At 44.3% G+C, this 15,527-nt stretch overlaps 1 protein-coding gene across 1 annotated transcript; it reads left to right on the top strand.

The window, feature by feature from the left end:
• Positions 1–11,439: 11,439 nt before the first annotated feature.
• LOC122944248 (cadherin-related family member 3-like) lies at positions 11,440–15,418 on the top strand. Its single transcript, XM_044302483.1, has 6 exons — positions 11,440–11,499; positions 11,745–11,938; positions 12,018–12,037; positions 12,130–12,161; positions 13,949–13,997; positions 15,061–15,418. Exons 1-6 carry the CDS (start codon positions 11,440–11,442, stop codon positions 15,216–15,218), a joined length of 513 nt encoding a protein of 170 aa, XP_044158418.1. The 3' UTR covers positions 15,219–15,418.
• Positions 15,419–15,527: the final 109 nt, after the last annotated feature.

Below are 15,527 nucleotides of genomic sequence, written 5' to 3'. Positions count from 1 at the left end.
CTGCCGAAAATAGCCTAACGCTGGCTCGGCTATTTCCATCTGCCCCATAGAAATGAATGGGAGCAGTGGCCGCGCATGCTCTGTTCGCTCCCATTAAGGGTACATTCACACGCCCGTAAGTGTTCTGCGGATCCACAAATTGCGGATCCGCAAAACACGGACACTGGCAATGTGCATTCCGCAATTTGCGGACCGCACATCGCCGGAACTATAATAGAAAATGCCTTATCTTGTCCGCAATTGCGGACAAGAATAGGACATGTTCTATTTTTTTGTGGAAACTGAAGCACGGATGCGGATCCACAAATGCAGATGCGGACAGCACATTCCCGCCCCATTGAAAATGAATGGGTCTGCATGCGGACCCATTTTGCGGACATGTAAATGGACCCTAATTTAGCAGCAGGGAGCAGCACTTGGTTGTGGACGGACCCTGGGAAACCCGGGGGCCTGCAGCCACAGCTCTTCCCGCTCCCTTCTCGTTGTAGGTGCGGGTCCCAGAGGTGGTACACGTACCTATCAGACAATAGGGGCATATCCTAGCGATATGCCCCCATTGTATGTGATGGGAATACCCCTTTAATGGAAGCTTTAAATAATTTATTTGCACTGAACTCCCCCTAGTGGTGGCGTCTGGAAAATGCAGCATATTGATCCCCTGCAAGCATCTCCTCTTCTCCCAGGCCCCATAGACGTTACCTTCATGGTAGGTGCACCACTGCTGCCCAGCACCTTCTCCAAAGTACAGTGAGTGTATGTATTTCAGCCCACACATACCCCACATGTACCACTTCTGCAGGAAGCCCCAGACCTTGTATGTGATTGTTCTCTTTGAGTTGTTTGTCATTATATTACTAGGTAAACCGTGCTCTGGACTATGACACGGACCCGGGCACCACCTATGAGATGATGATGTCAGTATCAGACTCGCCAGACACACCTCACACTGGTAAATCTTAAATAAATGTATATTCCTTTAGTGTAACGTATGTTTTTGTTTCAATTATTCACATTTTGAAGATCTCTGCTTGCTGTTATAAAATAGAAACCTTTATTGTTAGAGCTGTTGTCCTGGATTTAAGAGTTTTTTTTGTTTGTTAAGGGCAATTAAGTTTCTTGCTGAATGACAGCAAGCAGAGATCTTGTATACAGTAATTATTGATACAAAATGTATAACTTTCCATCAATCCAATAGCCTAGCCCCTGAGTGCGCCCTGGACCGTGGTAAGGTAAGGGCAGGGACCTGGCTCCAGCGGGAAAAACAGAGCTTCATGGCATTAAAATCCATGGTCATAAAGGGGTCCCGCCAGACCCCAGCAGGATGTTCACAGGGCCCTTCCGAAACCAGTCCAGATACCTGTAAACACGACTGGTTTTTATTCAATGTTTATTACCGGTGAGGGCAGAACTGTTTCCCATCCCTGCGGATATATCTACAGCCCCGGCTTTATCATCCATGTGGGGAACTGCACAGAATAAGACTTGTTGCTGGTGTTTTCTGTGATACTGACGTCTTCAAGGAGGAATCAATATCTGCAAGTCTGAGTCATGCTTCACTGGGGGGAATCATCTATCTATTATCTATTTATATATGTATGTATATATCTATCTATGTAATATCTGTCTGTCTCCCATGTATCATATCTATCAATCACTATTGTCTATCTATCTACCTTTTCTCTTTCTTTCTTTCTTTCCTGTCACATGTTTATCTATTGATCTATCTATCTCATATCTATCTATCTATCTATCTATCTATCTATCTATCTATCTCATATCTATCTATCTATCTATCTATCTATCTATCTCATATCTATCTATCTATCTATCTATCTATCTATCTATCTATCTCTCTCTCTCTCTCTCTCTCTCTCTCTCTCTCTCTATCTATCTATCTATCAATCAATCATCCATCTATCACTATCTATCTATCTATCTATCTATCTATCTATCATCTATTATCTATCTATCTATCTATCTATCTATCCATCCATCTATCTATCTAATATCTATCTATCTCTCTGTCTCTCATATCTATCTATCTATCTATCTATCTATCTATCTATCTATCTATCTATCTATCTATCTATCTCATATCTATCTATCGATCATCTATCTATCACATATCTATCTATCTATCTATCTATCTATCTATCTATCTGTCTATCCCTCTGCCCCGCTGTGGTTCTCAGGTTTTGCACCAGCCTCTTGTATGAAGATGCTCTGATGCCTCTGAGGTTGCTGCTGACCCACTACCTCCCTCAGTTATTACTCCTGGCCATTTACCGCTGTGTATGTACAGTCTGTGCCCAAAGAGGTTCTCACTGTTCTGGAGCTGAATTCTAGACATAAACCAGGAAGCTCAGGATGAACACAATTCACGTATCTCCTCCTCGGTACATGAAATCCATTCTTCCTTTCAGTGACTGCAACTATAATTGTGTCTGTGACTCCCGTCAACAATTTCAATCCAAAATTTGAATCGACGACGTATACCTTCAGTGTGCGGGAAACTTCTGAAGGTAGGTGAGAGATTCGTCTTCCCTTCCATTATATACGTTGGCTGTGATTCTTTTATGAAAGCTGGCCTACAGTACTAAAATGACCTTCAGATACGTGAGGATACATTGTTGCTAAAATCACACGACGGTTATTGTGTGGCAACAAGTGTCCAGACGGATGGGCAGTAGCGGAACCAGAACTGACTGGGCGCCACAGCACCTTTTTAAACGCCCTCCTCGGTCTTCTTAATGCAGACCTTAGACTGGACCAAAAAAGAAAAAGTTACTCCCCTCTCTTTTCCTGTGGGCGCCTCCGCTCTTCGTGCATCACTGTCTCTAGACACGTCCTACCTGTGACCTGACGTCGCACAGCATCAGGTCATGGTGCGCTCCTACGCAACCTGCGTCCTGCCCTCAAACTGTGCGCGGGCAGCGCAGGCACCCCGTAGAGGGAGCAGTGAGTAATACCAGTACTAGGACAATGCTCACCGTTCCCTGAGCCCTAAAAATAAATTCATTTGTCCTCCTGGGCCCCGTCCTGAGTTTGGGCCCCATAGCAGCCGCTTCCCCTGCTTCCATGGTAGCTAGGCTCCTGGAAATTGAATACTTATGTAATTTCTTTGCTCCCATGGGCAATAGGCATATAATCAGTGTGGCTCGTGGCGCCAGAATGTTGCCTACATTTGCAAGTGAAGTGTAAACTATACTGATAAACTAAACCAATGTTATTTTGCTATTCAAAGCCGGGACCATCGTGGGTCAAGTAACAGCTACAGACGAAGATCTCCCAAGCTGCATAACGTATAGGATCCGAGAAGGCAACACCGACGTAATTAGGAAATTTTGGATAAGCCCGACCTCGGGAATCATAGAACTGGTGACTCGCCTGGATTTCGAAGCTAAAGAGTCTCACACCTTGGTTATTGAGGCCACAGACTGTGACACTGTTGACCCTCGAATTGATGTTGCTACAGTAAGTGATAATATGTGGCTCATATATGAATCTGTGACCAGATATCTAAATTCATTCCCAAGCTGCCATACACCAGACATTGTGTTTGCCGCACCTCCCCCCCCCCCCCCACTCGGCGCACACCCTGATGTTTGGGCTCCTATCTGATGATAGTTGGGGTTTCCTTGATGTTATAGGTTTGGTGCAAGTGCAAGGCAGGAGATGTAGGCGCAATGGCTGGCATATGGTTCTGGAGTCAGTAACCAGGTCAAATGTAGAAAAACAAACTTTTCTCTTTGCTAAAGTGCAGAATAGGAGTTTTAGTACATCCAATGGTAGGGGAATGTAATATTCATTCCTCTCTATCTCCCTAGAGTCTCTACCTGTAGAATCTATGGCTGGCAATATTACTTTTACATTGGTAGCTGTAATTTCCATCTAAAGGATACAGGGTTTGAGAAAAGGATGGCCAAGTCATGTCTAAGTGTGAAGGGTGTCTAAACAATGTCCCCTTCACTGCAGTAAAGTCCATCAGCATTGTTCAGCGAATACTTTACTGACTGACAACTATTCTCGGCCATGCAGATTCTGGACCTTCTTGGTTCTTTGCTTTTTCTATCTGTCTTTCCTGAGTACTGTAGACATTTTGAGGTCCTTCTCTTGGTAGATAATCCTCAGAGAAGGTGATTCTCTGTAACTTCGGTCCAGTTCTGTGAGGAGTGGAGCACATGGAACAGCTTCCTCCTCTTACTCTGCTAACACACTACACTAGCTAGGCTGAGCTGGGGGGGGGCAGATCAGGATCCACACCCAACTTCCTGCAGGTGTTATGTCAGAGTTGGTTAACTCTGTCACTTCCATACATACCCACACTGGGAATATACATAGTATAAAATTACATAACATAAATAACAAAACAATCTTGAACATTACCTGGTCTGGGGTACTGCACATTGACCTCAGTGACAAACCTTGGAGGAGGAACAATAGAGTGAAGATGAAGGAGAGGAAGGTAGGAGGAGAGAGAGATGGGGCTGTTGATTTCAGCGAACCCTGGGTGACTACATGGCAAAATAATCGGTTCACTGGTGAAGAAAAGACCAATTCACAGCAAACATCGATAGAACTAGAAGAGGTCACTGTTAAGATTTAGGGTTTGTTCACACAGCTGAACTCCATGGCAGAAGAATCTGTAGCAGATTAGAAACTGAAAACAGGACGTTTTAGGTGGCAGATTTGTAATTCGGTGGTGGCTTTAGAGGCGTTTTTACAAGAGCTTCAGAAGAGCTTTTTGTTGAGGTTTTTAAAACTTCCGCTTTAGGCCTCGTTCACACTTCAGCGTTTGGTCAGTGATTTCCTTCAGTGATTTGTGAGCCAAAACCAGGAGTGGAGGCTACACAGAGATAAGGTCTAAGGGAAAGATCTGCACCTGTTCTGTGGTTTTGGCTCACAAATAACTGATGGAAATCACTGACCGAACACTGAAGTATGAACGAGGCCTTACACTGTGTGCACAATGGGTCAATGGGGAACATGTTGGTGGATTGATTGAGGATTTAGCAGCAAAAAAGGTCTGTTTTTCGCCGCTGAATCACGGGCAGATTAGTGGCAGATTTTATCTGTAGAAAAAAGATAGAAAAAAGATGGTGGCTCTCTCACTGTTCCACTTCTGGAATGGTGCACTGCCCCACAGCACTCCCAAATGCTGGTAAAAAAGACGTGAGTATAAAATTGTGATGGGGGTCACTCAATATTAGGCAAACACACGGTAATTGATATCCATATAAATTTTATAGGCTACAAATAATGCCAAATAAACAATATTACATATAAAACATTTCATAAAAATAAATGAGTAAAAGATACACTTAAAATGCCGCACTAGAGACCATAAGCTCTATAATTCGATATAAAAGTCTCTAAAGAGCTATTTTCTAATAGCCCTGATCCATATCCAGGGGCTATAATCGTTGGCAGGTAGCTGCAAGTTCAATATTCCAGAGATAGAGATGATGGTAAGGATAATAAATCTCACAGTTATATTATATATTGTACTTTACCGCTCCTGCAGTAGATCCACTCATACGCCAGATTTTCAACAAAGTGTGCTGTTATAAGCTGTAAGGACCTGTAGATAGACTCTGTGTATGAAGTTCCCCACGCCGTTAGTAGCGGTGCAGCTTGGTGTTGCCGTTCTGTCCTTCCAGGACCTATGTGGCGTCCCACGTGGTTTACTGGGCGGTCACGTGATCTTTGTTTCCAGGCGGGGTTTTCGAACTTCTTTGATGTAACTTCATAAAGGTGTACGGTTGTAGAGTCTTTTCTTTAGTCGTCCCTCACTGTCATTCACCAAACGCGTTTCGGGGTAAAAGGGACCCCTTCCTCAGCCACTGAGGAAGGGGTCCCTTTTACCCCGAAACGCGTTTGGTGAATGACAGTGAGGGACGACTAAAGAAAAGACTCTACAACCGTACACCTTTATGAAGTTACATCAAAGAAGTTCGAAAACCCCGCCTGGAAACAAAGATCACGTGACCGCCCAGTAAACCACGTGGGACGCCACATAGGTTCTGGAAGGACAGAACGGCAACACCAAGCTGCACCGCTACTAACGGCGTGGGAAACTTCATACACAGATTTTATCTGTGTAAACATACCCTCAGGTTTTGAGTCGAGAATTTTACAGGGGTCGAATTTTTGGGTGGAAACTGAACTCCGAAGTAAAATCCAAATTATGTGGATTTTGCTTGCGATTTCCTTTTTTTTTTTCAGAGAAAAGCAGTATTCTCACCTTAGTAATCCTTTGGAGCACCGGCGGCGACACTTACCTGATGACCCACTGGTCCCTATATCTGTAATTCTAAGTTTGCCTTGTGGAGAAGATTTAAAGAGGACCTGTCACATCTTCTGACATGTCTGTCTTAATTACTGCTTGCCTTTCCCATGGAATAACCATTCTGGATTCTTATGCTTCTATGGTGTGCCATTCCTGTACTATTCCTTCTAGAAATTATGAATCATATACTAGCAGTTTACAATGAAGGTTTAGCTGGGTGCCAACTGGGCATGTGTCCCTGCACAGTCTGACATTAGCCAATCAGTGCTGCCAGTGTCAGACTGAGCAGGAACACCCCCCCCCCCCCCAAACTGGTAACACCCAGCTGGACCTTCATTGCAAACTGCTAGTAATTAATTGATAATTTCTAACAGGAATAATAAAATAATAGCACAACATAGTCATAAGAATAGATGCTCCAGAATCATTATTACATGGGGAATGCAAGTAGTTACTAAACCAGACATCAGGAGAGGGGAGAGGTCCTCTTCTACACCTGCTGCTAGGTTTCTTAGCAGATCACCCCTATTTCTCGGTGGTCTTGCAAAAAAAAAATTCATCCAAAGTTATCGGCCCCTGTAATTGTTTAGAGTTGTAACAGAAAATCTTTTTCGTGGCAGAGGGTGAGTATGTGGAGACCCTAGAAATTAGGCAGGACAGATAGATGGCGAGAGACTTCATTATACGGAACTTCACAGTAACCCCTTGTTATGCGGCACATCGCCACCGCCAGCATTTATTATTGCACGTTATTCTCACAGCTTCTATGGCATTTTCCTGCAGTTGCTATGACGATGGCTCCCGGGTCGTAATTGCAGCCTGAATTTCGATTTGTAGATCTCTCTCCGAGGCAGTAAGTTATTTTTTATTTGTTAGTTGAGCACCGAGCGCTGCCTTATGAATCAATAAGTCGAATCCTTGTGCAGGCAGGAAGGATGCTGGTCATAGGTAGCAGCCATATTTAATATTGCTGAGCTTATTCAGGATATCCACTGGGGGCAGCATGGGGGCTCTGGTGCGTTGCAGCGCTGGGGTCCTGGGTTCGAATCTGACCAAGGACAACATGTGCATGGAGTTTGTATGTTATCCCTATGGGTTTTTACTCCGGGTTTCCGGTTTACTCCCACATTCCAAAGACATACAGATAGGCACCTTAGATTGTGAGCCCCATTGGGGACAGTGTGATGCTAATGTCTGTAAAGCGCTGCGGAATATGTCAGCGCTATGTAAGTGAATTAAATAAATTAATTAATGAACAACATAAAACAGAGAATATTCTGTGCTGTTCTTACTATACCTTCCAAATGCTCTGCAAAAGCATAGAAATCAATAATAAATTCTGTCTTCCTTCAGCCATCACTAGAGGGAGCTCAGGAGCATCTTGTGGAGTAGAATGTATATGCAGTAAGCTCCTGATCTCCCCCTAGTGGTGGCTGCAGACAACTTTTTTTTTGACAGCTATAAAAATATAGTGACAAACTAATCGGAGAATGAATGGTGTCTAAGGATGAAAATTCATTGAAAATACTTTATATCAATAATTGTATTAATAAATGTAATTTCTTAAGGCTCCTGATTGGTCAGTTCCGATAACTAAAATGTGTTAAAGGGGTATTCTGGTTACAGAAAGTTATCCCCTATCCACAGGATAGGAGATAACTATTAGATTGATGGGGGCCCTATCACTGGCATCCCCACTGATCACGAGAATGGGGGCTTCCTAGCCTGTGGAGCCCCCCTGAAATGAACCGAGCATTTGGTCGGAAATTGACGCAGCTGCTCCATTCATTTCGCAGTACTCGGCGCATTTCTGGCCAGCCGCTCTGTCCATTTCAGGAGGGCTCCACAGAGTACTGGGCCCCTGTTCTTGTGATCAGTGGGGGTCCCAGCGGTAGGACACCCTCCAATCTAATAGTTCCATCCTATCCTATGGATAGGGGATAACATTCTGTAGCATATATATATAGTAATGTATAACTGGGCGATTTCTCACGTAGGAACGTTTACCAGACACTAATCCCTTATGTTTGTATTGTTTTTTGGAAGGTCACCATTAATGTAATAGCGGAGAACGACGAGGCCCCTGTGTGTAGACCGTCCAGGTACTCCGCCGTCATCTACGACAACATCACCGCAGGGATAAACATCAACAACTTCCGGCTCAACTGCCAAGATCGCGACTCGAAAAATACAGATATGCGATATGAAATAGCTTCAGGTGGAAAAAGTGCAAAAAAGTGGTTTTACTATTGATGACCTATCCTCAGGATAGGCCATCAATATCAGATTTGCGGGGGTCCGACTCCCCGCACCAGCTTCGATCAGCTTTTCCCTTGTAGCTCCAGTGCCGAATGTCCAAACTCCAGATCTCCATTCGTTGTGTAATAGACGGAGCTGGTTAATGCAGTGCTTGACTTCATGAGGAACCGCGCTGCAGTTACCAGCTCCGTCCATTACTCAGTGGATGGAGCTGTGGAGTTACGGTGCCCATAGTAGAGGGTGCAGGGTGTCGGACCCCATCAATATTAAAATCCTCAACAGTCATTTTAACATGTTAATTACATTGCTGACGTTTTGTGAGTTTGGACCCTCACTTTTAAACTCCTTTGACACTGCACGTGGCCGTATGTATTTTGTGGACCCGCAAAATACAGATTCTGTCCGCGTTCCATCCGCATTTTTTGCGGACCAATTGACTTCAATGGGTCTGCAGTCCACATTTTGCCTCTGAGCATAGGACATGTTCCATTTTATTGCGGAATGGACATACAGATGCAGAAAGCGCACGGATCATCCGTATGTCCGTAATGCAAAAAGATTGAATATTTCCTATACTTGGCTGCAAAATGTGGATCACGAACCCATGGCACGTGGACGCCATCTGTATTTTTCGGATCCGCGATTTGTGTACCGCAAAATAGACACGGTCGTGTGCATGAGTCCTTATTGAGAAACTTTCTGAGCAAAGCATTGTTCCTAGCAGTGACAGTTTGCTTAGAATCTTGTGTCAGATTCCCAGTAACAGAAATCTCTGAGCAGTGATCACCCCTTTGGCACTGGTCTCACAAACCTCCAAACTTTTGAAAATCGCAAAGAGGGACAATATCTGCGGCGTGTATCACACCAGTTTTAATTATACTAGGCCACGCCTCTAACTCCGCCCAAAGCATAATTACTGACTCCATCACAACTACAGCAGCTGGGGATCGGTTAGGGGAGTATAAGTTCCTTTTTTTACAGCATGTGGAGCCCCTGGGACAATTTTTTTTCTTGTGCTTTAATATCCATTTAAATATTAGCAAATAAATTAATAGATTATAGATATTTTAAAATCCAAATTGCACAAAATAATGAAGTTCTGGTCTAATATACAGGTAGAAACCGTACAGACACTTTAATAAGGAGCAATTTAGTTAATTTATTAATGCACATTTATGCATTAATTCCCAAGGTCAAAAAGAGGGACATTTCAGGATCAAAGATGGACAGAGGGATGTGGGTCAAAAAGAGGGCTGTCCCTCCAAAAGACGGACACTTGGAAGGCATGGTCTCACTCTGGAGATCAGTTGTGGCCATTATTCTTACTTAAAGGGGTTGTCCGGGTTCAGAGCTGAACCCGGACATACCCTTATTTTCACCCAGGCAGCCCCCCTGAGCCTAGCATCGGAGCATCTCATGCTCCGATGCGCTCCCTTGCCCTGCGCTAAATCGTGCAGGGCAAGGTCTACTTTGTTTTCAATAACACACTGCCGGGCGGAAACTTCCGCCAGGCAGTGTGTTCGGTGACGTCACTGGCTCTGATGGGCGGGCTTTAGCGCTGCCCTAGCCGCTTTATTGGCTAGGGCAGCGCCAAATCCCGCCCATCAGTGCCGGTGACGTCACCAGGCTTCCTGGCAGCCCCATAGAGAGCCCCGCTACGTCACCGGATCTAAAAAAATGCCTTTGCCCTGCGCGATTTAGCGCAGGGCAAAGGAGAGCATCGGTCCATGAATGCTCAAGTCAGGGGGGCTGCCGGGGTGAAGATGGAGGGATGTCCGGGTTCAGCTCTGAACCCGGACAACCCCTTTAAGATGTCTAGAAGCTAGCTGGGTTTCTGATGGTGTAACTTCCAGGATAGAAGGCATAGTACCTGCCCTGGGACAGCAGAGGTGGCTCTTCTTCACTGTACAGAGAGGCTTATGGGTGGAGAACATTGGCGGTCGCAATGGTTGCCTCAGTCCATGTTACTTGATTATATAAGGTACAATTGAAGTTATTGGGCCTCAAGGGAAAAACCGTAATGGGGCCCCCAACTATGTACCATTTATACTGCTGGTCCTCTTATGTAATAGAGGAACCTTCGGGCCTCCTCAGGCATCAGGGCCTGGGTGTGACTGCTACCTCTGCACCCCCTATAGATACGTTACCGTTATAGGACTTCCGTAACACATTTACAGTAGTGGTCAATGTCGCGGGGGATTAAGGGCGTTCTGGTAAGGGGCAGTGGGGCATGTGCCTTGGTACTGGGAGCCAAGGGGGAGGATGCTAACAAGTGTATTTAGTTTGATACTTTGCCGCTAGGTGAAGGAAGCTACGACTCTGGGGTCAACAGCTGAAATTTTATAGCTTATACTTACTCTTCTATAAATTGCCTTTAGGGCTCATGCAAACAAACTTATTTTTCTTCCGTTTCCATTCCGTTTTTTTACAGGTCCATATACAGAACCATTGATTTTAATGGGGCTTGAAAATAAAACGGAAATGACTTAGTGTGCATTCCGTTTCCGTATGTCCACATGTCTGTTCTGCAAAAATATTAGAACATGTCCTATTCTTGTTCATTTTGCGGACAATGACAGGATCTGTGTTTTGTGGACCACAAAATACATACAGTCATGTGCCTGATTAATCAGTGGGAAGCTAAAATCAAGCTAATTATTCCAGAAGATGGGACAACATCCTAATATCTTTCCGCTTTCTTCCCAGGAAACGTTAACAATCACTTTGCTTTTGATCCCACCCATGGCTCCCACAATCCTAAGCTCATCCTGAAAACCCCTTTTGATTTTGACAATGGCGCTGACAGGCAGCAGAGTTACAACCTAGTGGTCCACATCGTTGATGACAATGCAAAGGATGGTCGTGTTCAACAGCCGAGGACGGGGACAACCATGATCATGATAAACGTGGTGCGAACCAATACACCACCTCCACCCACAACTGACTACTATGTAAGTGTCTTGGGTGACCCCTCGTCATGTATTTATCCTAAAACTGGTCATATACATTAGGTAAAAGGCAATCTAATATGTATAAGCCTGTCTCTAGGAAGTAGGAAGAGCTGCTCTGAAGGACAAAGTTCTGCTCTACAAAGTGAAACACTGTACAGACCAATAGAAAATAAACATTCATGAGCATGAGGAGGATTTGAAACATTCCTTAGACATTTTCCTATTTTCTTCTTCTTTTTGTACAGAAAAGAAAAGGACTAACAATAGTAGACAAGAATGTTAATACATTTGACCCCGCTGCCTGGTATGTGCCCTTTCTTTTAACTCTCATGGCTCTGTTCCTTGCTGCTCTTCTGGGATGGGTAGGTCATCTTTTGTGGAAATATGGCAACTTGAAGGCCCTGTGCCAAAAGGCAAGAAGCACAGTTTCCAAAAGGAGGTAAGAACTGTCTACGTGTGTCTTGTGTGGTCCGATGGATGGAGGGACAAGTAACTTTTTTGATGTTTATTCCTGACAGAGTGAAGACCTATAAAACAGGTAAGTGCCCGTTCCTCTACAATACAGGTGTATAGTCAGTGTCCAGTGTCTTCACATCTGTTTTCTTACTTCTTTTCTCTTTTCCTTACTAGGAACAAAAAAAGAGAAAGTGGAAGTTATAACGGTGAGTTGTATTTGATGCTGTCCCACCATATATTGTGGCCCTCTTCATTAAGAAGACTACTCTGCGTGAAGACCACCTTTCAACGCAATTCTGGGTGATCATCTCAAAGAGAGATTGATCATATTCACATATGTAAATAAGTATGTAACACTGGCCAATGATGACCTTGTGCAGTGAGGCAGGTGTGTTCTTCGGCAGTACGTGATCTCTACCCAGCTCCTTAGAGAGTGAGCACTGAAGTACTGTGAGATGACCACCAAAAATTGCATGAAAATGGACTTCTTGAGGGATGGTCATCTTCTATGACAGGCTCTAGAAGTCAATTTTTTCATGCAATTTTTGGTGGTGTTCTTTGTTGGAAACCTGATCTGGATAAAGGTGTGGTCTGTTTGAGTGTCTTCACTTGTATATTTCCCTTTTGTTTAGTTTTTTTTTTAGTTGGGAAATTGGTTGACTGGTGTTTTAGTACAGAACGTGAACTGCTTTTGACAAATGACAAGCTTTTATGTGGGGCATTATATGGTTATAAAGTATATATTTTTGTAGTTCCAGCTCAACCACTCCTATGAAGTCCCTGTGTCTGTGTGTGTGGACACCATGTCAGTTACACGTGCATAATCCAAAGGTAAAAAGTAAGTCCAGCACCAGGTCTGAAGATAAAATCAACAGTATGTTTGTGTCCGCATCCGGTCTGCAGTTTTGCGGAACTGATGCAGACCCATTTACTTGAATGGGGCCGCAAAAGATACGGACAGCACACCGTGTACCGTCTGCATCCGTACTTCTGGTATGGAACGGAAGTACCGAGAGCTACAATCGGAAGGCAGAAGGAGCCGTATCCCTCTGCCTTGCCTCAAAGGTGCCGTGATCAGCGTTGATTGCGGCACCTGAGGGTTTAAATGATGTGGTTCAGCGAGATCACCTTTCCCCGTCATTGCGGCTGGGTGTCTGCTGTATGATACAGCCAGCACCCGCCTCGTATGGAGTGGGCTCGTTGCAATACGGGTACGTCACGGTGGTTGAAGGGGTTGAGGTGCATAATCCTATGTCGTAAACATATAGGTTTATGCACTTTGAGGACTACAGTTGATTTTATCATATTTCAATAAAGGTTTGAATTTTATCTTCGGACCTGGTGCTGGACTTACCTTCTACCTTTGGATTATACGGTTATTATCATCTGTTGATTATGTAGCTTACTATATATATCATATTAGGTGAGGAATAGTGCAGCCCTGTACTTCTACCCACACCGCTATCCATACCTATTTGGGCAATCCATCCTAAATTGACGGCCTCCAACTGGATGACGGTCCCTAACTTATACTGATGACTTATCCACTGGATAGGTCATCAGTATCTGATCCATGGGGGTCAGAAACCCGGGATCCCTCACCAATCAGCTGTTTGAGAAGGCAGTGGCGCTTGCAGTAGTACCCCAGCTTTCTTTCAGCAAACCAAGCACAGCGCCGTACATTGTATAGCGGCTGTGCTTTCTTATCGCACGCAGCCCCATTCACTTCTATGGGGCTGAGCTGCGCCTAGGCCATGTGACCAATGAACATGTCCTCACTCTACTGAGAGATGCCGCTGCCTTCTCAAACGGCTGACTGGTGGGAGTCCCATACTGGTGACCTATCCAGGGGGGCTGGACTCGCCGCCGGAGCATGACAATATAACTCATCAGTGGCCTGTAAGGCGCACGTCATGTATAGAATGGGCACGGTGATCGGCTTAAATGAGTCTATTGTACTGATTTACTTGTGACACCTTTCTTGTATCTTTAGGAAACAACAACCTTTGAAACTGTCTTTGATGGAGAGGCCGTGGATCCAGGTAATCTGTATTGTCTTTCCTTTTGCTTGCCATTTCATATATAACAGGATGCCAATAGTTAAAGGGGGCGTACAGGTTTACAAAAACACAGCTGCTTTCTTTCGTCAGCCCCTTTGACCCTGGCTCAACAGGGGCATACACAAATCTCATAGGACCCCATAGCAAAATTTTGTTTAAAGCCCCCCTACCCCACTGTTTGCCAGTGCACGTGCGCCATTCATTCCAAGGCAAAGCAGAATAAAAAGCGCCACGCCCCAGATTTCTGAGCGGAAGAAATTTTTATAAAAAGAAATCACCCTCAGCCTCACCCACTTTATCCAACCGCTATGTTGGAAAAAGTATCACAGGTGCTTCAAAAATATGACGCTTTCTCTGAACAGCATATTTCTAAATGTATTTACACCAGACAAGTGACATGACACACTGATAAATATCCCCAACACAGCTCTAAATCACTGCCTCCCCTCACATAATACAGTATATCACAAAACTGGCTTCCTGTCGCCACCACTAGGGGGAGCTCAGTACATAAGAATTTGTACAGTTACTGTAATAATCTCTTTGCACTGAGCTCCCCCTGGTGGCAACTGCATAAAAGTGCAGTGCTTTCTTCCCCTATAGTCCCCTATAGTCTTGGTTCCACCATACTTCTTAAAGGAGTATTACTTTCTACAGTAATACTAGCTGCTGGGGCCCTTATGAATGACTAGAATGTTCTCCCCCCCCCCCTCCCAGCTGCATGACCATGTCTAGGAGGACATTTAATGGGGGGATGATCAAGCATGTGCCCTGCTGCTCCTTTTGGCCGTTTTCGTCAGTGCCCTGGACTTTGACTTGAGTTTCATGCTCAACCTTTGCTTTGCTGAAAGTCCCCCGAGTCACAGTCATCCACCTTGGGGGAACAAGGGACTGGGGTCACCCATTCTTGGCCTGGTTCCAGTGGTCGGATCCCAAGGTTTACCACCTATCCAGTGAATAGATGAAAAATGTTGTAGGCCAGAATAACCCTTTAATACAGCCTCATTTATAGTTCAATCTCTTACAGTCCATTTTCTTGTGTTAGTCACAGGGAAAATGTATGAATATAACAGCAAGTCAGGAGCTAGAAGGTGGAAGTCCATGCAAGCCAACGAGGAGAAGATAAAACTTTCCGATATTTCCACTGTATCCGAAGCCCTGGTCCCTATTCTTTCAAATGCTCCTGCTATCAAGAGTACTTAAGGAGAAACATGTCTGCTCTGAAGATCTGACCTTTGGGATCACTGATGCACATTTTTGTGGGATTTTGGTGGCATACCATCTCAGATCAATGCTGTTTTCTCAATATAATTTTCCTGTGAAATGAAATAAGCAGAAAAATAATAATATGGACATATTGTATCAAAGAAAGTGTTCTAATCTATAGAGTGAAGGCTATTATATTGTCCAAAATAATGTTTATAAGAATGGAATCTATGGATCAATCTACCTTCTAATAAATGTGATCAGCCATAACAATAGGTCCAGTAGGTCCACCTCGTGCTGCCCAAA

The sequence above is a fragment of the Bufo gargarizans genome, chromosome 7 (genome assembly GCF_014858855.1).
Source record: "Bufo gargarizans isolate SCDJY-AF-19 chromosome 7, ASM1485885v1, whole genome shotgun sequence".
NCBI classification, from domain to species: domain Eukaryota; kingdom Metazoa; phylum Chordata; class Amphibia; order Anura; family Bufonidae; genus Bufo; species Bufo gargarizans.
This window is presented reverse-complemented; position numbering and strand designations above follow the sequence as displayed.

Excerpts from the sequence above, each read along its gene's own strand:
- LOC122944248 (XM_044302483.1), top strand. The coding sequence starts at position 11,440 with ATGATCATGATAAACGTGGTGCGAACCAATACACCACCTCCACCCACA. Across the intron at positions 11,500-11,744 it reads CACCCACAACTGACTACTAT|AAAAGAAAAGGACTAACAAT; the intron begins GTAAGTGTCTTG and ends CTTTTTGTACAG. Across the intron at positions 13,998-15,060 it reads TGGAGAGGCCGTGGATCCAG|TCACAGGGAAAATGTATGAA; the intron begins GTAATCTGTATT and ends TTCTTGTGTTAG.